This window comes from Podarcis bocagei, assembly GCF_964188305.1.
Source record: "Podarcis bocagei genome assembly, chromosome: 2".
Taxonomy (NCBI): Eukaryota; Metazoa; Chordata; class Lepidosauria; order Squamata; family Lacertidae; genus Podarcis; species Podarcis bocagei.
The window spans coordinates 82,401,587-82,426,379 of record NC_138126.1 but is presented as its reverse complement, the minus strand read 5'-3'; the positions used below and the strand labels follow the sequence as shown (position 1 = coordinate 82,426,379).

Below are 24,793 nucleotides of genomic sequence, written 5' to 3'. Positions count from 1 at the left end.
GCATAAAAAGGAGAAACGGCAAGGCATCAAATACAGGGGGGAAAGGGTGGACAGAAATAAATTTGCAGAGCCTAATATGTTTCAAAATTCTTCTCCATGCTTAGGTACAACCAATTTGAGTCTTTGGCTTCCAATTCTGATGCAAAAGGTCTTAAAGCTTATTTCTGCCCACCTGGATGCTTCTTCCCTCTTTTTCCCCTTCTATCAAGAGTATTTCTTCTGCAAAGGGAAAGGCTTGAGACATTCACACAAGGGGCTGGCAATCTAGTGGAGCAAACTGCTAATGGAAGGGGGAAGGAGATTGCTCCCTTCAGTCTCTTCTGCCACTGCCCAGGCTGTTCCCGAGGGTCCTCCAACTTTCCAAAACAGACATTCAGGGGATGCAGAGGAGAACTGGCAAAAATTGCTTCTGCTACTTCTGTAAGTGAGAGGTCCTGTGAGTGAAACTTCGCTCACAGGGATCTCTGGACCCACCCAACCCAGTCTCTTTCAGAGTAATCGTATTATCTATAAAGCAGCATGGATGTGCACGGCACCTCCTGGAGAAACATAAGCAAAAAGTCAGCATCTCTGCCAGAGGGCCACCTGTAAATCAGTAGGTACCTTTGTGAGGGAGCCAGTAAAGACCAGCCAATGCAACCCACTACAATTTTGCTCACTACTGGTCTCCCTGAGCCCTTTCGCCAAAGACCCTGTGAACTCACAATTGTGCAGAGAAGCCCACCTGCTTGCTGGAGACCTGGACCTGCAGCACGAAGACTCAGAATCGGATCTGCTTCGGGAGCAATAGTGCAAACTGGCCCTGGAAAGAGGGTTCTTGTAGGGGCACATCTTGGATTCCAATGGACTTGTGCAGCACTCTTCCTCCTCCTCCTCTTCCTCCTCCTCCTCCTCTTCCTCCAGCAGGGAACCAATCTCACTGCAGCTGTCCTCAAAGACGGTGTCATATTCAGGCGTCTTGCAGGAGGCTGCCTCCCCGGCATCGAGGGCACTGTCCAAGAGGCCAAAGTGTTTGGTCAAGCTGGCCCTGATCTCCTGGTCCCTCAGCTGCTGGCTTCCCTCCTTCACTGAGGTCCCCTTGACGCCCTCCTGACTCTCATGCTGGTAGTGCACATCAGGGGCTCTCCGCTTGTGTTTGTTTTCCACATGGCTCAGGGGCTCCCAGGATTTCAGCACCTTCCTCTGGAGAGAGGCCTCGGGCTTCAAGACCTGGCAATAGTCGTGGTCGCCGAAAGAGCGTGAGAAAGGGCGCTTCAGCACCCCATGTGGCTCGGGGTGGGGCAGGTGGGGGGTGGACCGACTCAGGTGTGCGTACAGCTCTGTCCGCACCGGGTGCTTCTTCTGCTTCTTCCCGGAGGCTGCCCTGTCCCCCATCATTGGCTGTGGCTCAGAGCTGGTGATGATGGCAGTCTCCTTGGCTGGCCTCTGGTGAATGTCTGGCTTATACAGGTCCTCCTCTGAAGGCTTGTATGGTGGAGTAGTTGGTGGTGTGAGACCTTATCTCCCCCAAGGAAGCAAAAGGATAAAGGTCTTTCAGTACAGAAGCATGAAAGTTAAAACAAACAAGAAAGCTGCCTTGACAAGGGGAGTTAGACTTGTTCCCTCATTGTACACCGCCACATCTGTCAAACCAGAGTTTCCCAAACTTGGGTCTCCAGCTGTTGCTGGACTACAGCTCCCATCAACCCTAGCTAGCAGTACAAGTGGTCCAGGATGATGGGAATTATAATCCAAAACCAGCTGTAGACCCAAGTTTGGGGAACCCTGCTTTAAACCTTGCTGAATAATTGATTCTGGGCCAGCTGCACTTCTGTTTACACCTAGCTTCTTGTCTTGGGGAAATGGTAATAGCAGTTCTCAAGGAGTTGGTGAGGACACAGGCACTTATGTTAGATAGCTGCCATTTCAGATGAAAGGGATCCCTTTCCTTCAAGTCAATGGCTTTATGCAGAATTAACATCCTGAAGTCACTAGCTGACCATGAGGTCCTCGGCACTGCCCCATCTTCTCTTCACATTTTGCAGGATGTGGCAGACTCTTAAAGCGAATTCCACCCTTACCTGCGGTGCCACACAGCTCTACGGTCAGAACTTGCTCGAAATTGCGCTTTCCAAATGTTGGTTCTCTAAAGATGGGGAGAAAAGGAGTGTGTAGAGGTCATGGAAGAGATAAGGTGCATGTTAAAGATGGAGACATCACAATTCACATACTAAACCAGAAACAAGGAAGCTGTAAAGATAAAGTGACTCTGGCCAAACCTTCAAGGGTCAGTTGCCATGTTGAACAGGTTTCTAAATGGCCATGCAACTGTTAAGGACCAGAGAGCAGGGAATAGTTCCAGGTAACTATGCAGTGAAAGTTTTGCAAACCAGAAGGAAACTGCTCTCCATGACCACCCTTATAGGCTACTACAGTCACAAATGACCAGCATATGCTAGTAAAAAGTGTATATGGGCTAATACCATTTGCGGACTTATTTGCACACAATTATGTTATATCTTCATGCATGCATTAGGGCACAAGGGAGAAACGTGCTAAGAGGAAGGCACGCTTGGCAAACCCACACCGTGATCAACTCCCGCCTGGAAACCAATGTCCCCACTGTGGAAGGACTTGTGGATCCAGAATTGGCCTCCACAGTCATTTACGGACTCATTGTTAAAAATGTGTTTATGGAAGACAATCTTACTCGGCTACGAGTGATCGCCAAAGAAGAAGAAGGGCAGCAAAGTTCTGAGACAGCCATGTACCAGGTTCCTGACACCTGAGGCTATCCTCCTCCACCAATAATATGTATTTTTGGTATTTCACTTACGTTGTTGCCAAGGGCAGCGACAGACACCTTGGTGCTTCTGAAAGAAAAACAAACAGGAAAAAGCAGAATGACTCAGTGAGACACATCCGTGCCTTTGAACTGGACTAGGTTGCTCATGAGAAAGCAGATTAAGACCAAACAAAGCAAGATTGGATCTTCTGAATCTGACATCTTTTTTTTTTTAACACTTAAAAGGCAGCAGGGAGATAATTGGATCAGGGTTGCAGGGCTGGGAGAGCAGGGATTAGTCCTACCTGCCTGTGCAGTTTCCCTGATTTAAATCTGCCCTCCCCACAAGCTGCTATTGGGAAAAAGAGAGAGGCCTGTAATGCCTGCCTTTAACCCCTGCCCTCAATAATCAATAGCAGCCGTTGGGGGGGAGGAGGAAAGAGTTAAATTAGAGAATTGCCACAGGGAAAAGGGCTACCCCCCCCCCAATACTGAAGCTCTGATCCAATTCAGGACTCTCTACTGTTGTTTTAAGATGTAAAAGGAGAGACACTGAGGGTTTGATCCTGGGTTTCCCACACCACGCCTGGTTTGCTCCTTAGTCACCTGGGTTGTAAGAAGCTGGAAGCTCAGAGTTCTAGTGTCCTCTGCAGCTCTGACAGTCTAAGAGTCCCTCCACAGAGTGTGTGTAACTTCTAAAGATACTCCCATCAAACTTTGCCAGTACAGTCATACCTCGGGTTACAGACGCTTCAGGTTGTGTTTTTTCAGGTTATGGACCTGCTGAAACCCGGATACCGGAATGCTGCGGCTTGTGAACGCTGCGGGTTGCGAACGTGCATCCTGTATGGATCTCGTTCGCAACCCGAGCGTCCAATGTACTGAATTCCTTCTTTGCCACAACACTGCCACAACCCACCCTCTCCGCGCTCAATGAGCTTTTACAGGATATGTTCCCTGTGTCTGACTCAAAGCATGGGCCTTCCCTTACAGGAAGGGACAGAGCTCAACCAAAGAGCATGTGCCTTGCTTGCAGAAGGAGCCAACCCACAGTATCTCCAAGTAGGCCTGGGAAAGACCTGGAGAGCCACTGCCAGACACTGTGGACAACCCTGCGCTGCATGGACCATTGGTCTGGCTCAGTATAAGGTATATCCCTTCCCAAGTTCCCCAAATGTTCAGACTCTTACTTAGGGTACCTGTCTGATGCAAAAGGGCGCAGCACTGGCTCTCGCTTATCTCACATGCTTCGCTCTCCCCGGAGCTCTCTGGTGAGGGGGTTTGCAGCTCCATCGGGAGACTCTGATACCTGTCCTCTGCCTCTCCTGCACCGCTCACTTCAACCTCTGCTGCTGGTGCTTCCCTGTCAAAGTTCTGCAGAGTGGAGGAGCACAGGGACAGTTCTGGGGAGGCCACTTTGTTTTGAGGGGGTGTGGCCGGATCAGGGGGAGAGTCGTCAAGGAAGGAAAGCCAGAGACTGAGCTCGGGGTTGAGTCTTTTGGAGCGCCGCACGGCATAAATAAAGCTCTCCTGCTTGCGGCCTGCCTTCCCAAAGGCCAGCTGGGGCCGCTTTGCACAGTCCTCCTCCTCCTCTGCAGGGCTGCCAGTCTCTTCCTTCACCTCGGGCTCCGCTTTGGGGCCCTGCCTGGGCTCCGTTTTCACCTCTGGTGGCATTCTGCCCGCGGACTTACACGCCTCCGTGGATCCCCCAGCAGCCTCGGGCGGAGGCGCTCCCGGAGCCTTGGGTGGCTGCAACCTGGTCAAGGAGGCGTATGCAGGCTTGGCCAACCGGTATGGCTTGCTCACATCACAAGGGAGGTCCCTGGCAAGCAGCTCCTTCAGGATGGAGAAACTGGCTGCGGGGGCTCTGGGCTGCTTGCAGCCCGCTGAGAGGTGCCAAGAGCTGGTCGAGCAACTGTCCTTGCTGCAGAGCGGAGGCCGCTGCAGGGGGCAATCCGGCTTGGCCCTCTTGGAGGGGCTGTGGAAATGCTGGTGTCTCGCATTGGCAAGGTCTGTGGGGGGCAGCTTTCTGGGGGGAAGGCAGTAAGTGTGCATGTAGCGGATGAGCTCCACAGTAGCGTGCAGCTCCTTCTCTCCGGTGCCTTCCTCGGAGGAAGAAGGCGGAGTCGCTGCCATGTTGCCGCAGGGCAGCAACTCTTCACCGGAGTCGCTGTCCTCTCCATGGTGGGCACAATAACTCTGGGGCTCCGTGCCGCCACTGTGGCACTCGTCCGGTGGCCAGTTGTCCTTTGTGTGTGGGCAGTGGGCTGTGATGGAGGTGAGGTGCTTATGAAGCTCGGTGCAGCTCCGGCTCTGAGCCTGGAGAAAACTCGGCTTTCGGTCTCGGACACCGTCCACCTTCAAGAGCAGAGGGAAAATGAAGTTAGGCTAACCAAGAATGAGTTTCTTCCCAGCCACACCATAGACAGAGTCCTCATCTCCTCATCACATTCCATGTTTGGTGGTTACAGTAAGCAACTGCAGCAGATTTCTGTAGAAATGTTTACACCCCAGAAGATTTTATGGAATCAATAACCTACTGTATATGAAGAACTATTCAGCCTCTTCTGTGGTTACCCTGGTAATTTACCGGTTACATTTCATTAATGCCTATAGGATCTGTCTGATGTAATTTTATAAAGCAACTACTTGTACCCTTTGTGTAACTTATTTCTTCTCATCTACTTTCAGAGAACTTGCAGAATCTGGCTTTTTCGTGTCAGATTCTAAGGTAGTAAATGAAGGGCCTTGCATCCAAGCCACTAAACTGTATTTGTCGTCGTCTTCTTCTTCTTCCTCAGCAGCCAGTTTTTTGGTAGCAAGCAGCAATACTACTTTCCAGTAAAGGTTGCTGCTTAATGCAAGCCTCACTCTGCCCTGTGTTTCAATTCCTGTTACACTGACTGAGCAAATACTGTGGGCATTTATCAGATGATGCCTTTGACACCACTAATAATGAGGGGAGCATTCGTTGCCACCATGGTCAAGGAGGCCCTTGCCCTGCCTGAATCAGAGAAGAAAATGGATGATGAAAACTTATCTACCTATGCATGGATCTCTGCTATCTCTCAGCACAAAGCCTATGGCATATGTACACAAGCTAAGAAATGGGAGGACATGCCCGTTCTTTAAGAATCATATATAAGAGTCATCTGTGCACAACTTGAAGAGAAACAATAAAAGCTGGGTGGAAGTTTAAATTGATTCCATCCTTATCCTCCTATGTTTGTGTATGTGTAAATATAACAGAAGAATAGGAGGGATATAACCTGTTGAGATGCAGAGCCTTGTTCCTTAGTGAATGCCCTGGGTAGGAGAAATCAAATGAAGATTTGGGGAAGCTGCTGGAAGCTAATACAGGGTTTAAAGAACTGGGCAGGAGAGATGAGAAAGGAGAGGATGTATGTACACTTTCAACAGCTCCTTTCAAGAACTACACAGAGCAAGAGAGATCAAAGGGATTCTTCACACCCCTTGCATCAAATTTCTTTCTAGCTGCTGTATGTGGCAAATAGTATTGATTTGCCTCCCCTTTCTTCCAGTTGGCATGGAAGGGTCACTGTCTCTCTCTTTCTCCCCCCCTCACTTAGCCCTGCCTTTCCCATGCAATCTAAATCCACTTGCCTAATGCACTGCACAATTTCCATCACCCAAGTGGAAAATCTTTAATGGCATCTTGTGTGGATTTCAGGGGATTAGTTTAAATGACTGGACTGGTTCTGCAACTTTACGTGTAGCTCTTTGCCCAGCTAAAGTCAGTTCAGTCAGCTGCTGGGAAGCTCCATTCTAATTTGGGGTCAAGGATGAGAGTGAGAGAGAAGAGGGGAAAGATCATCATGACAAAATTTAAAGACGAAGGGAATCTGGGGAAAATAAAGAGGCTCTTTGTATACCGCACTCCAAAGGGCACGCAGATGAAAGCCTTCTTGTTTTGAGAAGGCTCACTCTGATATCACTACCAGTGTCCTGTTTTTTCTCTCTCATCTCTCCGTTAACCCAGGTATGGCCAGCTTCTGTATTCATGGCTCTTTATTCCTGCTACGCAACCCAAATTCCTCAAGGGTAGACAAACCATACAATACAGTGGATTCCACCTGTCAGTACTGGTCTCACAGTTTATGGAGCATGTGTGCCTGGGCACCGTGGCTAGGGCACTACTAGAGTGGCCCGATGCGAGAGGACAGGGCTCCTGCAACATCCATAAATGTGCATGACAAGCTACACTGGCTGAAATTCCCTCTCCAACACCACCATTAAAGGGCACAGGAGCCCAGATTTCTTTTGCATCTAGCTGCCCTAGCTGCTTTCTTCAAATCCCCACAGAGAGATATAAATAACGAAAAGTTTTTTTTTAAAAAAATCCCTTGCCTCTTGATAAATTTAGAAAGAAAAATAAAATCTCTATGAGTGAGATTTTAAACCACCCCTTGATTAACATTTGGTATGTTCACAAGGGACTGCATAAAAATGCATGATGGCCTGTCAATGGATGACCTTTGGCTAAATAATAAAGATTTGAAGATCCAGGGTACCACCTCAATTTTAAAGGACAACAGTGACATTAAAAAACCAGATTTAAGTCAACATGACCAAGATGCATTGTTTTTGCTTAAAGTAGTAAGCAAAGGTCAGGGTCCCTAAGTAGGGCTACTCCAATGGCTCACTTGGATGCTCCAGGTAGTGCAAGACGCAACTGAGTCACCTGCTGGCCCTCTGGTGCCACTGCCCCAACAGCTGCCATTAGTTCAAACTGCTCAGATGACACACATAGGGCACGGCCATCTCAGCCTAAGTTCCACATGCATTCAATGTGAAACCAATACCACCCTCACTTTGGGCAGCATGTCATGGGCTTTCAAGCCCCAACTTCTGAATGCATCTCAATTAAATGATCGATGGAGGCTCTGATGTGATTGAAGCACTGTGGCCAAACATGCACAAGAGGGCCTTTTTGACTGTGGCACCTTGGTTGCACAAAAGGCCTGCTTGTCTACCTCACTGCTCACCTCCTGGCACACAACCAACCCCGGGCTTATTCAGGAAAGGTTGTGAGCTGTTTAAGGCTGCAGTCCTATATACACTCATCTGGAAGTAAATCCCACTTTCTGAGTAGACATCACCATGATTACACTGATAAGAGTGGCCATGGGAACTATTTTTGCCTGCTACAACCTTTTTTGTTGGTGAAAACGTTGTCACCACTTTCTGGTTTTATTGGTGAAGTTAAGCCATTACTGCAAGCAACCTCAAGTGTTTTGAGGAGAGGCAAGACAGAAGTCATTTAACAAATAAATAAAAATTTACAAAACACTTCTAACAATACTGATGGGAGTGTGCCAGTGCTTACTAGGCCCTCCTGACCATACTTCTTCTGTTTAAAATGGGAGGTGAGCTGTAATGTACAACTTGGATTTAATCTTGGGTAAATATAGTGCGGTGTGCTATCTTAGGGCAAAGGTTAGGGTTGCTAAGGCCAAACAATACCTTTGTACAGGGTCGCTGGGGTCTGGATTTGGGAGTTCCTTGACGCCATGTGCTCCCCTCTCTCTGAACCTCATAGCTTGGAGGCACATTGGATGGAGAAAGGAGCAACTTCTTCAGCTGGAAAGGGAAGTGGTGAAAGAAAGAGTCGGAATTCCTACATGAATGAACAGCCACGTCTGCTTAAATTATCCCAGGTCAACCCTCCTGCTCTCCTCTAAGCAGGAGTGGAGATCCAGCCCTCCCACCCCCACAACATGAGTTTTGGCAGCCACAGATGTTCGAAGAGTCACATGAATCAGGGTCATGGGGAGGCTCCAACACACGCTGAGACTGAAAGCAAACAGGGGCTTGGAAAAGACCGTTTCCGAATTTATTGCCACCTGAGTTGGGTCTGGCTTGCAGTTCCAACTAGCATTGGATACTTACCAAGACCCAGCTCCATGGAGGCTCACTGCCTTGTTGTTAAAGCTCATCAAGGTGATGACAAAAATTCATTCATAGCTACGTGCAGCGAAAAAGCCTGCATGCGTGACCACCACATATGAGGATCTGCCTGCAGGTTTTGTGCCATTTTCCTACATGGAGGTGCTGTTCATATAGCAATTATATAGCATATGAAGAATTCCTGAAAGAGCCGCACAAAAAAAAACAAATCATTTTTGCAAAAAACCAAACATCTTTCTGGAGAGCTCTTTGGCTGCAGGTATCAAAAGTTCAAAAGTTACTGCATAGGGGAGGGACAATGGCTTATCAACAATACTCATCGCATGTTATACAAAACATTTCACAATCCTTCTCTGGGTACTCCTCCTTAACGTCTCTGGAGTATCTTTCAGGGAAACCAAGGTGTGTGCCACTTACTACTAGCAGTGGTTGGCAGGGTGGCACAGGCAATGCCTAATGTCACTGCTGCTTACCATGGGAGGGGGGGGGGTTGCACAGAGAGCTGAGTCTGGCGTGGGTGCAGTGGCGGGAGCCAATCTGATGCTCCAGCCACCATGCCTACACCATGCTGAGCTCTGCCTGCCCTGCCCACCCCTCTCCATCTTAGCTCAGTGTCAGGAAGTCAGTTGTGCGGTGCTGCTCTGCCAACTGCTGCTACCTCTGTCGCCTTCTCTAAGGAGGACCAGACCTGTCATGGCACTGAATAATCAAATCAAGACTGATTGTGCAAAATGAACATTCTGTTGCCATAATTAAATGGTGGGACACCATTTGTGGAGTTAAGTGTCCCTCGATGGCAGAAACTCCCTAGGTACAGAGGAAGACATATATGTGTGTGTGTGTGTGTGTGTGTGTGTGTGTGTGTGTGTAAATTATCCTGCCTAATCTTAAAAATTGGCAAGCCCTGGATTCTGCAAGCATGCTGCCTTCATGGTGCTTTAAGAATATTGGCAGCAGAGATTCAGGAACCTCCACCCCAGGCTCCTTTAAGTAAAAAGTTGGAGGGGGAGAGAGATAGCTCTTTGCAGTTTGAAGAATCATGGGTGTTGTTGTTGAACTGGCTTCTGGATAGTGAGGTTAATTCCCACCCATCCTTTAAACCCTAACTTGTGATATATATTTTTACGGGCATCCAATTTGCGTCAAGGAAGCAAGTGCATCAGCGCCTGAAAATCAATCAGTGGGATGTAACATTCCAATATGGCCTTTGATTGATTGATTGACTAATTGATTCATCAGCCAGAAAGTCTTTTGAAGATGCACGTTCTGTCCAAATACCAAGTATTTACAAGGTTCTTTTTTTAAAAAATAAATAAATATAAATATGAACCTTTGGACGAGTGCTATTTTAACCCCATCAAGGAAGTTGTGGGCAAAACAGCAGACTGAAAAATTATCTTGGGGTATCTGGTATCATGACCCAAATGTTCCTGATTACATGGCTAGAATATTTCAGTCTTGTTTTTTTAAAAAAGGGGGGGAGGCGAGGTTTCACATTCCACACGCTCACGTTGAAGGCAACATGGGATCCGTTAACATTAATGCCAGATTTGACTCTTGTGGGAACGTGGCAGTCGGGGGAAATCTTCAAAGACAGTCTGGAAACTCAAAAAAGCTCTTTAACAATTAAGTGTACGATGGAGATTCAGTCAGTCAGTTCCCACGGTCAAATGCCTGCTTTCTCCATCACAATATTAAGTGAAAATTTCTGCTGTCTGATATAATATATATATATATATGTAATATATATAAATGAAAAGTTTATTTCCTTCTCTCCTGCAACGTATACATCCTATATATACACATATGGATTTGTGTGATATATATATCTATAAATATATAAATATTATACACCCACACACATGCACACTTTTGTGTGAAGTGAAAATGCCATATATTTCACCACTAGATGCCGCCAGAACACTTTTAGAAATCATGACATTCATTAATGACAGATAAGGGAAGGGGGAGGAGGGGGAATAGAGAATGATAGGCAGGAGCCTGTGGGAACATATGGAGTCCTCTAAAACCAACACTCTTGTAGGATGATTTAGAGCATGGCCAAGTAACAGAAGGGTGGAGGGTCGAAGGCTCTGTAGCCTCCAGCTCTGGGCATGTGCTAAGTGAAAACAGGTTCTGAAAATGTGGCGTTCTCCGTGAAGACGCCATCCACAGTGCCCTCTTCCTCTTCCACCACTCCTTGCAAGTTTGCTAAGAAGGGATCTCTGACAGAAGCCATAGAATAGCTAGGACTTCAAGCTTCACCAAGCCCCCAAAATCCAGGAGTCACAAAAAGGGCGTTGTGCATTCTTCACTTCTGTGTATCCTCAAGGGAGCAGAGAGCAGGGCAGGGGCTGGAATATGGCTCTAGCCACAGAATTTGGCTTTCCAGAGAACCTCTTCAGTGTAAAGGCAAGCTTCAGGTTCTTGAAAGTGTGTAGGCAATACCAGATGAAATCTCAAAAGTGTGGGAAGTAACTAAACTTCTGGTTGTTGGCTGGGTAGGAGTGGTGGTAGTCCTAGTTCCTAAGACTAGCCAAAGCAGAATAAAATTACGCCAAAGGAAAAATACGCAGTCTGCTTGATTTGCATAATGCATAGTGGTCACAGACTCCAGATTTTCAGTTATTTATTTGGAAAACCTGGGCTAAGCTTTCAATTTGCTATACATGCAGAGATTTCTTTTCCATCATTTTTTTTATTCAGGATATCATGGTGCACAATACTTTTTCTGTTTTTTAAAGCAAATAAATACTAATTTATTTGCTCATTTTCTCGTGTTCTTCTATTACGGAACACAGGGCGACCCAGCCATGGAGTGTTGTCTTTGTGTGTGTCCCCCCCCGGCACTGACCAGACCCAGACCTGCCTAAGCTTCAGCAAGGTGGTGCAGATACATTCAGCCCTGACCATAAGGGGATACAGCAGATCAGCGACACTAGCCAACCTCATAGCGGGGAGGGAGCTTTTCTCACGCCTCTGATCATGCGAGGGATCGGCACTTGGAGACAGAGAGTGGAGGGTGGGAGTGGGCGAGGAGGAACGGAGGGGGGGGGAAATGAGATATATCAAAAAAGAGACAAGAAACAGCAGACAATGAGGCACCACTGGAGTGGGGCTTGTTTAAAGATGATTGCAGCTCTGGAATGCATCTGATGCCATTCACACGCCTGACCCGCACTCGATTCCCCCTCCCCGCAACGGTCACACTCTTTCCCCCACGAGGATGGCAATGGAGCAAACCGGAGTGAGAGCAATGGTGCAGCACATGTATACGTATACAATAACAGGTATATGCTTTTTGTATTGTTATAATTGTAAGCCTATAATGAAAAAATTCAGACCTTTGCTTCCTATCATACCCATGCAGCCGGCTTATCAGAGGCGCATCCAAATCCACCTTAAACAGTAGGAAGTGGGTTCTTACTAGAGACAGCTCATCAACCTCTGGGGCCAGAGGAGGCCCCCTCGGGAGAGGGGCGGCAGGTTTGGGAGAGGGGGTGAGTGATGTGCAGCCGCTGTTGGGCATGTCCCCCTCGTCCATAGGTCTGAAGGCGGCCAGGCCCATGTCGTCTCCCTGGATGTCATCCAGTGTCTCGGTGAGAGCCGCCAGCAGCGCTTCATTCTCGCTGTCAATAATCTGGTGGGAGGAGTCAGAAGAATGAGAAAGAGAGAGAGAGAGAGAGAGAGAGGGTGTTACCCAATCAAAATGCCTCCTACAGGAGAACAACTCAAATGACATCACATTAAAGGGATGTACGCAGGAAAGGAAACACCATGCAGACGAAACCACTGAGGCTGAATATATCACTATACAGTGGGTACCTAGGTTTAAGAACAGCCCTGTTTACGAACTATTCGGTTTACAAACTCTGCAAAATTGGAAGTAGGGTCCCGGTTTGCGAACTTTACCTCGGTCTAAGAACGGAATCCAAGCGGTGGAAGGGCACCGGCGGCGGGAGGCCTCATTAGGGAAAGCGCGCCTCGGTTTAAGAACGGTTTCCGTTTAAGAACAGACTCCCGGAACCGATTAAGTTCATAAACTGAGGTACCTCTGTATTGCAAAAACAATCTATGAACCCTAAGATACATAGGGTTGTATCCAACACTAGTCCTACTCAAGAGCAGATCATGGACATGACTGACTTTCACCCACCAACTTGAATTTGTCTATTCTGAGCATCTTTTAATTGGATAGAACCCACATGGAGTTTATTAGAATCCAAAATGTAATAACACACTTCCATTTGTACATCATCATATAGCATCCATATGTAATCCCTCTGCTACGGTTTTCTTTCTTTCTTTCTTTCTTTCTTTCTTTCTTTCTTTCTTTCTTTCTTTCCTTCTTTCTTTCCTCCCTCCCTCCCTCCCTCCCTCCCTCCCTCCCTCCCTGTGAAAGCAGGCAAGGAAAGTTCGGAGAAGCCTTTAACAGTGTAACCCATCCATGAATATAATTTCCACGATTAAAGGTTTTGTTTTTTAACAGCATTCACCTAGGTTTGTTGAGATATGATATGATTTGGAGGTGAGCTTTATTTCTGCAAGAGCTGGAGATCTTATCTCTAGCTATATTTCTGCTTCCGAAAAGGGTTTATGTTGGAAGGATTTTGCTGTCTGACTTACGGCTGATGCACATTGTTCTTAAAAGAAAAAAATAAACTACAAATCCCTATCTTAAAATAACAGATGTCAGTGAGGATTCCCTGATTTTCCTGCAGACATTTCCCCATCTTTGTTGTTTCTGGCCTACTTTGCATCCCAATTCTGCGGAGGTTTCCTTGGAAGCAAGTCACACTGAGTTCAGTAAGACTTACTCTCAGGAAGATATGCCTAGGATTGCAGCCTTAGAAATGTTTCAACCGGGACTTCCGGGTTGACGCGATCTGGAAATGGCGGATTCCCTCCGAGCTGCGGAGGGAATGGGCTCTACCGAGGACGGGTCTTTGCCGCGCCGGCGACGCGGGGACCCTTAAAAACCGCAGGCGCGGAAGCCTGCGGACTGAAGACTCGGCGGGTGCCTTAAGCGCCCCCCCTGATCCACGAAGAGCCTTTTTAAAGGCTGCGGAGAGGATACGGGGGTGGCGTGGCACTGAGAGTCGACCGCTACCTCGGTGGAGCGAAGCCGCGAGCCATGACCAGAGAGCGCTGACTTCCTTCCTTGAAAATCTGGACTGAAAGAATTACCAGTGAGTAAGACGGATTGGGACTTTAAAAATTTTACCCTGAATTGGAGACGACCGGGGGGTGTGCTAAAAGGAAGTCCGCACCCCCCCCCTTGCAGACGATCTAAGCAACGACACAAGAGCTAAGCTGGAGAGCCTACCCTTGGTGGGGTGAGTTAAAAAGGACACTAACTTTCAAGATTTAGTTAAAGGAAATTTTGTGCTGGAGAGTGGAGTTTTGGAGACCCTCTTTTTGTTTTAAACAACCCCCCCTCCCGGGCTCGGGAACGTCCTGCCTTTGTGCCTGTGTAAGAGCTGCGGAGTTTGACAGCTGTCAAAGCTGCCAAATGGGCAGTTTAAAGTGGAAAAATTGCTATCTAAGATCCCTCTGGATTAAGACGAGTTATAATTGAGCCAAAATTGTTGGAAACAAAGTAATAATAATAAGTTAAAGGACTGTTGGAGAAAAGACTAATAAGTAATCAGATTCCCCCTAGGGGGAATTCTGTGAAACTACAATGGATACAATGGCTGTGGATGGAAAGTTACTAGTGGAAATCGAAAGGATGTTTCAATTGGTGGGAACTCTACAAGAGCAGAGCTTGGCCATGAATAAACAACTTATGACCTTGACTTCTGGAACAGGCAGCTCTGCTGTATGTATTGAGGACCTGAATGAGAAAGAATCCACAGCTGAATGGGAAACAATGTCTACAGAGGTGGAAGAGACTAAACAAGAAAAAGAGAAAGTAACCTTGGGAAGTAACAACCAAAAGCTGACATCTGTGGAACACAAGCAAGGAGACCCTGGGAACATATCTACCACAAGTCTGCGAAAGACGCAGAAGAAGAAGGAGGAGGTTCGGGGACAATATGGAATACAGGAACTTAAAATAAAGAAATATGATTGGGGCCTCCGTTTGGACTTTGATTTTGAAGATACAGGCTTTGTGGAAATTTTCCAGCAGTTGCTTTCAAATCTCCTTGTGGGAAGAGAATATACTTTGATGGTGAAATAACTTTTTCCAGACTCGACGACTGACATAAAGGACTACCAACAAGACCGGCGGAGAGGGACTGAAAGAGACTTGAAAGCCTCGGACGTGAGGAACCCAGGCTGAGAATCTTGACTTTGGATTTCTATTGGGAAGGGACAAAAACCGGGGATGGGAGGGAGGGAAGAGGAGATTCTTAAAAACTCTTAAGACTTTTAGGTTTGGTTAATATGACTTTTAATTAAGATAAAATGAAAAATCGATGGAAGAGAACTTAAGTCCAACTTAGGAAAATCAATTTTTTTTTTTATTAGAAAAGAGGTAACAAAATGAATAAGATGGTTAAGAGGAGAAATACCAACTTGCTGATATAATTTTGGGAATTGGGATGCACGAGGGGGGGTGGGGGGAAGTCAGGGAACAAGGTTATGAAACGAGGATCTGCTGAATTTATACATGTTTTTGACTTGTGTTATTTTTGTGTGTGTATTGTTTTTATAAAAGCGGAAAACCCAATAAATTTTTTTTTTAAAAAAAGAAATGTTTCAACCGATACAAATGGCACACTAAAGGAAGGCTGTAAGTTTAATGAGAGAATTGATCAACTAGCCCACTTGCACAGGCTAAGCCCCATTGAACTCAATGGGATTCAGTTCTTAGCCGCTTTGAGACTCCTTCGGGTAGTGATAAAGCGGGATATCAAATCCAAACTCCTCCTCCTCCTCCTCTTCTTCTTCTTCTTCTTCTTCTTCTTCTTCTTCTTCTTCTTCTAAGTAAATATGCGTAGGACCATACTGTACAGCTTTGATCTCAGATTAAAATTTGCCCCTCCATTAGCTGCTGGGTCTGAGGCTGAAGGGTACAAACCTCACACAGACTGCACATGCATGGCTATTCCCCTCTTCTCTGTACTAAATTTGATAGAGAAAAACCCAACAACTTACATCCAGCTTTTCCTCCCAGTTTATAGCCATATCTATCAGATATTTTGCACTTGATGACAAAGTTATCTTTTAGCAATAAAAATCACAGGCAACTGAAGCGCTCAGTTGGAATCAGTGGACACAATCCAACCACAGGCAGGTATTGTAAAATCTTGATTTCAATGAAAGAATTATATGCACATGCACAAAACTCTGCCCCTTCAATCAGTGGGGCTTTAAAATTGCTTAACTTCAGCTGGGTTGTCCCCACTGTCTTACTGAGTTTTACTGGTATGTTTATAATCAGCCTGAAGCACACAGGTTTATCACAGAAGCAGCTTCCCACGTGATTTGCCTTCCCGGTGACAATCACGCTGTAAAGGTTGTAGTAGAAACTGGCCTTACTTTGGCTTGGGCTCCATACCAATGAATGATGGAATTGGTGAATTTGAGTGTCCAGTGAAGAAAGAACTCAATAGAGGGTGGACCATGAGCTGACAGAGCCTATGGGGAAAACTCTCATCCATCCTGCATCTGTGAGAAGCTTCGGGTCACAGTCAACTAACTTGCTGCGCTAGTGGAAGCCAGTGCAGGGATTACCCCTAGTGCAACGGGACTTCCCCTCTTTCTTCCCCCTGTGCCCTCCTCAAATTTGCTCCACAGGGTCAGGGAAACAGCCAGAACAGAATGTGGGGAGAAGGAGAGGGGAGGCTACTCTGTCGGACAAGCAGAAATGCTTCCGCTGATGAACGGATCCCCTTAGCAATATGATGAATACAACCCTTGGTGCGATTACAATCTTAGAACTGGAAGTTAGCAGATGATAATGGAACCTAACCCTCTGTTTTAAAATGTGTTTCTCCATGCACTTTGCCACACCCCACCACATCTTGCAGATTAATCCTTGAGGTCTAGAATTGACTCTATGCTGCAATGAGGTAGAACCAGCAAAGTGCCTGTACAGTTTAAGGCATGGTTTAGCAAATCACCTCTGACGACTCAAGCAGAGGTGCTGCAGTGGCCCAAAAGCTATTGGACATCACTGGTAACCAATAGGAAAACCACTAGGAAAACCGGCTGAGGGTGCCAGTTTTTCTGGTGGTTAATTTCAGGATGATTCATTTGGAACATGACAGTACACAGGGCCATGTAATCTTGCATCCCACTTTTTATGTACTCAAATCAAGCAGTTCCCTAAACTGCACAGTTGCAGATATCTGAGTATGATGAACACTGGAATCATTCCTGGAAATCCAAAGAGTAGATAAAAAAGAACACCGTTGAGTTCAGATTATAGCTAAATGGTTCAGGGGAGGGTGAGAGCCAGTGGATTTTAACAACCAGATGTTTTGAATAACAAACGTTTTGCTGCTATTCCTAATTTCCCAAGCTGAATTTCCCATGCAGCTATTTTACAGTTCTTTGATTCTGACCTGTCACAGCCAATATGTTTAAACTTTGCAAAAATCAGGTCTGAGACTGAAGGACTCCAAATGTTAACTGAAAGACAGTCATGCAGCATTTTGCTCTTGAAAATTTCAATGTTATTATTTGCTTTAGCATTCCTCTCAACATAATGGAGCACAGTATCACTTCTCTGTACCTGAGGTTATAAAGAGTTGCTGAAAAGAAAGAAAGAAGGAACTTGTTTCAAAAACAAAGTTCTTTCTTTCTTTCCTTCCTTCCTTCCTTTCTAGAACAACAGCTTGATAAAGACAATGCATGCTATGAGTCTGAAAGTGTCAGGACTTGGCAAGGTCCAACTTCCAGTATACGGGCTCCTAGGACCTGCAGGAGCTGCCTGTCACTCCAAAGCAAGTGAAGCCCAAATAAAAAAAGGTGTCTATTTCCACAGCAGAAAACAGGGGAGGGAGCAGGGCAGGGTTCTAAGGGCCTGAAGGAAGAGAGAAATTTTGGAGGCTGGGGTGGGAGAAAGCTGCCTCCTTCCAACCCCCCCCCCCCGGAAATTTTAACAGCACTTAGAAAGTGTCCTCATGCTAGAGACGGGTTACACAAAACATAGGTGCCAGCTCTAAAGCTAGGGCTTGGTGGACAGGGATTGGCCCTTGGAGTCAGCTGGTGCTGCAGCTTAGAGGGTACCTTTGAAGCACAGTGCTCACTCTGCCAGGTTCGCAGTGAAAAATGCGCACTGGTGGCGCAGGAGGTAAGGTGCCCAAGCCTGGCTGTAGAATTTCATTAGACTTTGTTGTTGTTGTTGTTTAGTTGTTTAGTCGTGCCCGACTCTTACTGACATCTTGAGAACCTTGCCCTGATGCCTTATTGGCTAAGCGTGCAATGCAAATGCCCTTTGTCGCGAGCTGTGTACTTGTGTGTACACAGCTGAACTAGGTGGAGGTGTGTGAACTAGGTGGAGGTGCTCCTTTGTCCAGCCCTGCCAGCTTTCACCTGTGGAGGGACACCAGAGAGCCGCCTGTTTTGCCTGCCAAAGGTGTGGGAGGGTGCAGGTGCTGCCAGCAGGATCCCTACACACTCCAGTGTCAACCAAGGCCCCCAAAGGGGGCATTCCAGAACAGGGAGGTGTTGAGCCAGAGCCAGCTGCAATCACCTAGGAATGCCAGTCTATCTTGATTAGAAGCAGGCACAGGGAACCTTCACTGGAGGCAATTCAGGCTTTACTGGGGTAATGTGGCACAGTCTCCCACACTCCTTTGTTGCCTCTTATGCTGGTACTGCTTGTTTCCTAACTCCCCCCCCCCCCATCTGCATTCTCATGACAGAGTTCTGCATCAGGCATTTGCATGAACATTTGAATTGGCTCTCGGACACAAAGAGATGTGCCTAACTTTGAAGAAACGAAGAATCCCCACTGACTGTGAGTATGTGCTTATTTGGATTTGACTACAGCCACCATTAACCCCAAATATTCATGTCAGCACTACGAGAAACTATGGCGGACACAGCAGCACTCAGAAGGAAGGGCAGCAAAGGGAGCTGTGTTCTCCCGACAAATTTATTTTCCTTCCAGCATTGGTGAGATACTTCTGCAGGCAGGAGGACATCAGCAGGGTACGTTTCATCAGGCTCTGCTCATTCCTAAAAGACCTGCCTTTTACTTTTCAGCTCTGTTTATCTTTTCCTCAGGAAGTTCAGTGGAAAATATGCATCCCGCAATGACGGCCTGTCAGTCACTCTCGACCTTTTGCAAGAACAGTGTAAAGCTGGCATGTGAAGGTGTCACTGTGGGGAAGGAATTCTTTAAAAGTTCATCATGAGTGGATAATTCCACTACAAAATGCGAGCTGGCAGGCAGTTGTAATCTGGAATCCAAAATCAACCTTATGCTACAGACAAAAGGAAAAGAAAAGAAAAAAGAAAGAAAGAACACCTTCTCTTCATATACAGCAAACAATCTGTTCCCCTTGAAGCAGCAGGTATTTAATGGAGGAGAGGCAAGAGGAGAATGGTTTTTTTCCTGCCAAATTCCTGATACTACATCAGGCCAGGTATAAACTCATACCCCACACTGTTCTCTCCCCACTCCTCCTGCCTCCTTGATTTCCTTTCTCAATTACTCTGGCGAGGCACTTCAAAGAACCTCTTCAGACATCCTCCACCCCGGCCAAAGATCATCACGGGAATCGAGTGTATAAAATGATGAACTATTCTTTTATTACAGGAACTAAACAGCAATAATATTAGGTTTTTGCATAATGTGCAGGACTCTCCCAACATCCTGGTTCCTGCTGAGTCAGTCAGTGGGGATGGTGCGGGGCCAGCCGACAGAGCCTGCAGCAGCCAGACCAGTCTGCATGGCAGGATGCAGAAATGGAGCCAAGCTCCTTTGTTGCTCAGCCTTCAGAGGAAGCAAAGGTTACCTGGAAGGCTATGATGGGGTTAAGAAGGGAGCAGGGGTGGCGGGTGAGGCACCATCATATGAACTAGCTCTAGACTCTTGGAAATGCTACTGGCATTCGACATAAAAGGCAAGAGCAGGCATATCGTGTGCATGTGAACACAATGGGAAGGGCTCTAGCTCAGTGGTAGAGCATCTGTCTTGTAAGCAGAAAGTTGCAACTTCAATCCCTGACATCTCCAGGTAAGGCTGGGAAAGACTCCCTGTCCAAAATGTTGAAGGGCTGCTACCTACCGGTCAGTGTAGGCAATACTGAACTAGGTAGGGCAATGGTCTGATCTGCCACAAGGCAGCTTCCTGTCTTCCTAAATTAACAGGGGGAGAACTGAAGCCAAGAACTGTTCACAACATATCCTGATCATGGAAACACCACCATGAATACCTTGTGCCCTGTTGGGAGATGGTGTGTATTTTGTGGAAAGCCAAGAGCAAGGAGGGGGAGGCGGCGTGGGGTGCGCCAAGGGAGCTGTGTCACCCGCAGGTAATCTGTGCACCTTTAATCTTCCTCGCGGGCTCACGGCTCCATCCACCTGCACTGCGTCTCAGCTCGCCGATTGGTATAATGGAACCACATATATTTAGAGAGCACGAGCAACACACTGAGAGGGAGCCTCAGCTAAAAATATCCATGTGCACAGAGAGATGCAAAGGTGACGCCGAAGCTGGAGAGTCAGATAAAAGGGAAGCTTTCTGTGCGCTGGAAAATTAACATTCCAGGGCCACGTCACTTTGTGTGCGGCTTCCTATGAGCTTTCCCCTCCCATCGCCACCCCCCTCCCTGGCTTGCTGCCTCCATCCCACCCACTGCTGAACAATCCGTCAGGTTTGGAAATCAGGCTGGATGGCACAAGGCACCATCCTGTAATTTCCTTTTAATAATAGATCACAGGAGGATGGGCTCAGCAGCCTTCGCCTGCTCTTCTGCCTCCTCATTAGCTTTACTACACTTGCTCCATTTAGAAACCAAGCGCAAATTAATGGAGCACTAATCATCTGCAGAAGAGATATTAATAGTGTGGACCCCCCTCCTCACCCACAGACACCTTTCCTCAGCTTTCATCAGGCTGTTCCAGAAAAGGGGGGAAACGAGCCTCCTCTGTGTGGAGGAATTAACAGGTGAGTGCTGGCAGGATACGGAACATCCTGGGCCTGTTTTGCATCTGCCGTAAGGGGCAAAGCACCAGGTAGGCAGGGGCAGGCAAAGGAGATTATTGGTGTGTGTGTGATTGTCTGCAAGAATTATTGATGTACTGTAGCTTCTTCACTTTGAGATAGTTGTTATATTAGTTTTGTACTTTCTGTGGCAGACCACATGTTTCCTGTGCAGAAGAACACGGTCCCACGTTCAATTTTCAGTATCTCTAGTTAGAGACTCTAAGCGCTGAGGCTGAAAAAGAGCATCAGCTGAAACTCTGGAGAGTGGCTGTTAGTCAGGGGAGATACTATTCAGCCACTGATAGGATGGAGGACCAAACGTGAAGCCTTCAGTGTGTGGTTGCCATTTACATATCTTTCATTTTAAGAAGAAAAATGTGAAAAAGAAAGAAACAGCTACAGGAGCCCCCGACCCCAATTAGAACTGAAAGGCATGAGGGTGTTAACTCTTGCAATTTTTCTCCACCCCCCCCCCCTCACTATTATCAGCGCTGGATTTAGGGTGGTTCCCCCGCACAGGGCGCTGTGCGAAGGGGGTGCAAAATAACAAATAACAACAACAAAAAACCTATTTATTATATAGGGAGTGGCCCCCAAAACACTTCTTGGGGCAAATCACAGTTTGGGATGAATTATTTTATCAGCAAAACTGTGCTTGGGTGGGAGAATGATTAGTTCCCATCCACTGTACCAGAGTCCTGATCTAGGCTAAGGCTCCCACAGGTGCTATTTTTCTATTTTAAAAAAGTTGAAAGATGTGCAATTGTGACCACACATTTACTTTGTGGTCCTACACATTTCTACTTTGCCTGAATTAAATTCTGTGTAATTCAATGGAGCTTACTCTCAGGTAAGTGGATATAAGAGTGCAGCCCTAACGTATTATCTATTTTGGCCTTCAGCATAGAGAGCAGTACAGCATAGAGAGCAGTACATGTGAAAAGGATCTAGGAGTCTTGGTTGACCACAAACTTGACATGAGCCAACAGTGTGACGTGGCAGCTAAAAAAGCCAATGCAATTCTGGGCTGCATCAATAGGAGTATAGCATCTAGATCAAGGGAAGTAATAGTGCCACTGTATTCTGCTCTGGTCAGACCTCACCTGGAGTACTGTGTCCAGTTCTGGGCACCACAGTTCAAGAAGGACACTGACAAACTGGAACGTGTCCAGAGGAGGGCAACCAAAATGGTCAAAGGCCTGGAAACGATGCCTTATGAGGAACGGCTAAGGGAGCTGGGCATGTTTAGCCTGGAGAAGAGGAGGTTAAGGGGTGATATGATAGCCATGTTCAAATATATAAAAGGATGTCATATAGAGGAGGGAGAAAGGTTGTTTTCTGCTGCTGCAGAGAAGCGGACATGGAGCAATGGATCCAAACTACAAGAAAGAAGATTCCACCTAAACATTAGGAAGAACTTCCTGACAGTAAGAGCTGTTCGACAGTGGAATTTGCTGCCAAGGAGTGTGGTGGAGTCTCCTTCTTTGGAGGTCTTTAAGCAGAGGCTTGACAACCATATGTCAGGAGTGCTCTGATGGTGTTTCCTGCTTGGCAGGGGGTTGGACTCGATGGCCCTTGTGGTCTATTCCAACTCTATGATTTTATGATTCTATAAGGTGGCTTCATATGTTCCTGGCTGCACTTTGCACAGGAAGCCAAAGGAAGAAGCCGCAAATCCCAACTGTAGCCCAAAACAACTGCTCTTGCAGGTAGCAGGCCATATATTAGTACTTTAGATCTGAACTGTTCAGACATGCATCCCTAGATGTTGCTGGGCTACAAATCCCATTATCCCCAGCCAGTTTATTCAATGGTCACAAATGATGGGAGATGTGGTCCAACAATATTTGGGGACCCAAGGATGAAGAAGGCCACCTTAGAATAACAAGAGATCACCCTTCACCTTTCCTTGGACAAATGAAGGCCAGATTTATATGTGTTCTTCCTTCACAGAATCATGAGGGAAACAAACTGATGTTGTGGTGGGGCTTGGCTAGTGAGTCACTGCTACTTATTGGGAGGGGCACAGTGGTGGTGAGCTGCAAAAACACCAGTGGAGTTCAGTTTGGAACTCCTCCCAGTGCATTTGCATGGTATTGCCCTTCCTTGTCCCTCCCTCTCCAAGTAAGCAGCAGCAACTCACCTGCCAAGAGGTCAGGTAAGGGCCTCCATCCCACCACACTGTCTGCTGCTGACTAGAAATGTTTTGTCAGAAGACCTGTAAACAGAAAACTACATTCTTCCCTCCTACCTAGGGATCATTCCAGCACAATCCAAATGTGCTACATGGATTCCTTCACTGTTCTCCTTCTCATGAAGAATAATGGCCATAGAATACACTTATTTCCTCTAGAAATGTGTTTCTTCTCTGCAGTGGGCTCCCAGAACCAACATATTGCCAATGACAGTATTATAGTTGGAGAAAGATACACGCACAATTTGGAAGTTGTGACCCAGAGTAAATTTCCCACAGTGACACAGAGAATCCCACGGTGAAGTGTACCTGAAAAAGCTCGGAGTCATCTGTACTGTACTGGCTGGACTCTGTTTCAGAGTGCTCGCAACACCACTGCAGCTCATTGAAGCAACTGGCTGAGTCAAAGTCACCGGCATCCAACTGGGACAAATCTATCTCTGGGAAATCAGAGTAGAGGTGTTCCTCACCAGACACTTCATACTGTGGATGTAAAAGAGAAAAGGATGGTGAGCTTGGCTGGCTTGTGAATCCTCGGAAAAACCAAATGAGGTCAAATATAATCACACATGCCTTCACAAGGTGTAGATCAGATCACTGGTGTCTTTAAGGGGTGTCCAAATGGTACACAATAAAAAGCCACACTAACGTGGAGCTAAGAAACCAAAGTCCAAACCTTCCTAAAACAAAGAGGATTTAAAACCACTTGAAGGCAGGCTGCCACCTGTAGAAAGCCTTCAAGCTCCAAAAAGGCAACAGTTCCACATTTTGTTTATTTACTGAGGTATTTTTAGCCTGTTCTTCAAAAGAATTCCTTTTACAACAAAACAAAATTTTATAAAATAACCACACTGAAACTAAAAAAAAGCAAATTAAAGATGGCAGATATAGTTCTAAATGACTCCCAGTGGCTCTTTTTCTGACCTGACCTGGTATTACTGATGAAAGGGGATACAGAAATGTTTTAAATAAATACATAAAATTACTGGGAAAATACAACTGAGAGCAGTGTGTAGTAAGAGTTGTGCCTCTAAAGCAAGCATGTACTGAAGGACATGAATGCTGTAAAATGAGGCATTTCCTGCCCCTCCTCCAATGTATTAAAACTAAAAACCCCGAGATTATTTTTATTTTCCGCATTATTACCTGCTGGTGAATTATAATTATGTCTTACTGGCTTGTCTGCAAGATCTGAATTTAGGCCTATTCTTCTCATCCCCCTTCTTAAATTAGAAGTGACAACTTGTACCTGATTGTGATTATTATTTTTGCCGACTTTGAATATGTGCATCAATGCCATTCAAAAGAAACTGAAGGATAAAGCAAAACAGAGCACTTTCTCCACGCTCAACATCTAGTATTTCCATTTGGGAATGATGCTGCAACCTTGGCCAGCTTCGCAAGAAATGCTTGGGTTTTGTATTTCTAGTACCAACATGATAATATCCTATTATGCAGATTCTAAGATTAACATTTCTGTGCTCTTGGAAATATCACTCCCGCTACCTTCTAGTGTGCGAGAGGCCAAGCCCCCTGGAGGACAGCCCAGATGCTTTGTTTCCCCATGGCAAAAAAGGAGGAGGAGGTTACTGGTGGGTGACTGACAATATGCATCTTTCAAGTCTGTCTCTGTTCAAAGGAACAGGAAAACACCCACCCACCTACCAGCAGATCACTCAGATTAAATGGCTGCATTTTGAGGGACAATCTTTCAAAATGAATAATGCCCGTTTGATGTATAATTACAAAGATGTGCTTGTGGTGGTTTGCTTTGCTTTGTTTTTCAAGTTCAGAG

The 24,793-nt window shown here is 46.4% G+C and overlaps 1 protein-coding gene across 1 annotated transcript in view; it reads right to left on the bottom strand.

Annotated features, from left to right (window-relative positions):
* Positions 1–24,793, bottom strand: part of PPARGC1B (PPARG coactivator 1 beta) — a 115,000-nt gene that overhangs the window by 10,732 nt on the left and 79,475 nt on the right. Inside the window, exons 2-8 of the mRNA XM_081178366.1 lie at positions 23,308–23,481; positions 12,120–12,332; positions 8,249–8,365; positions 3,964–5,122; positions 2,816–2,852; positions 2,061–2,125; positions 725–1,496 (exon numbers count right to left, since the gene is read on the bottom strand). Coding sequence (XP_081034492.1) covers positions 725–1,496; positions 2,061–2,125; positions 2,816–2,852; positions 3,964–5,122; positions 8,249–8,365; positions 12,120–12,332; positions 23,308–23,481 — 2,537 coding nt within the window. The remainder of the gene's footprint in view (positions 1–724; positions 1,497–2,060; positions 2,126–2,815; positions 2,853–3,963; positions 5,123–8,248; positions 8,366–12,119; positions 12,333–23,307; positions 23,482–24,793) is intronic.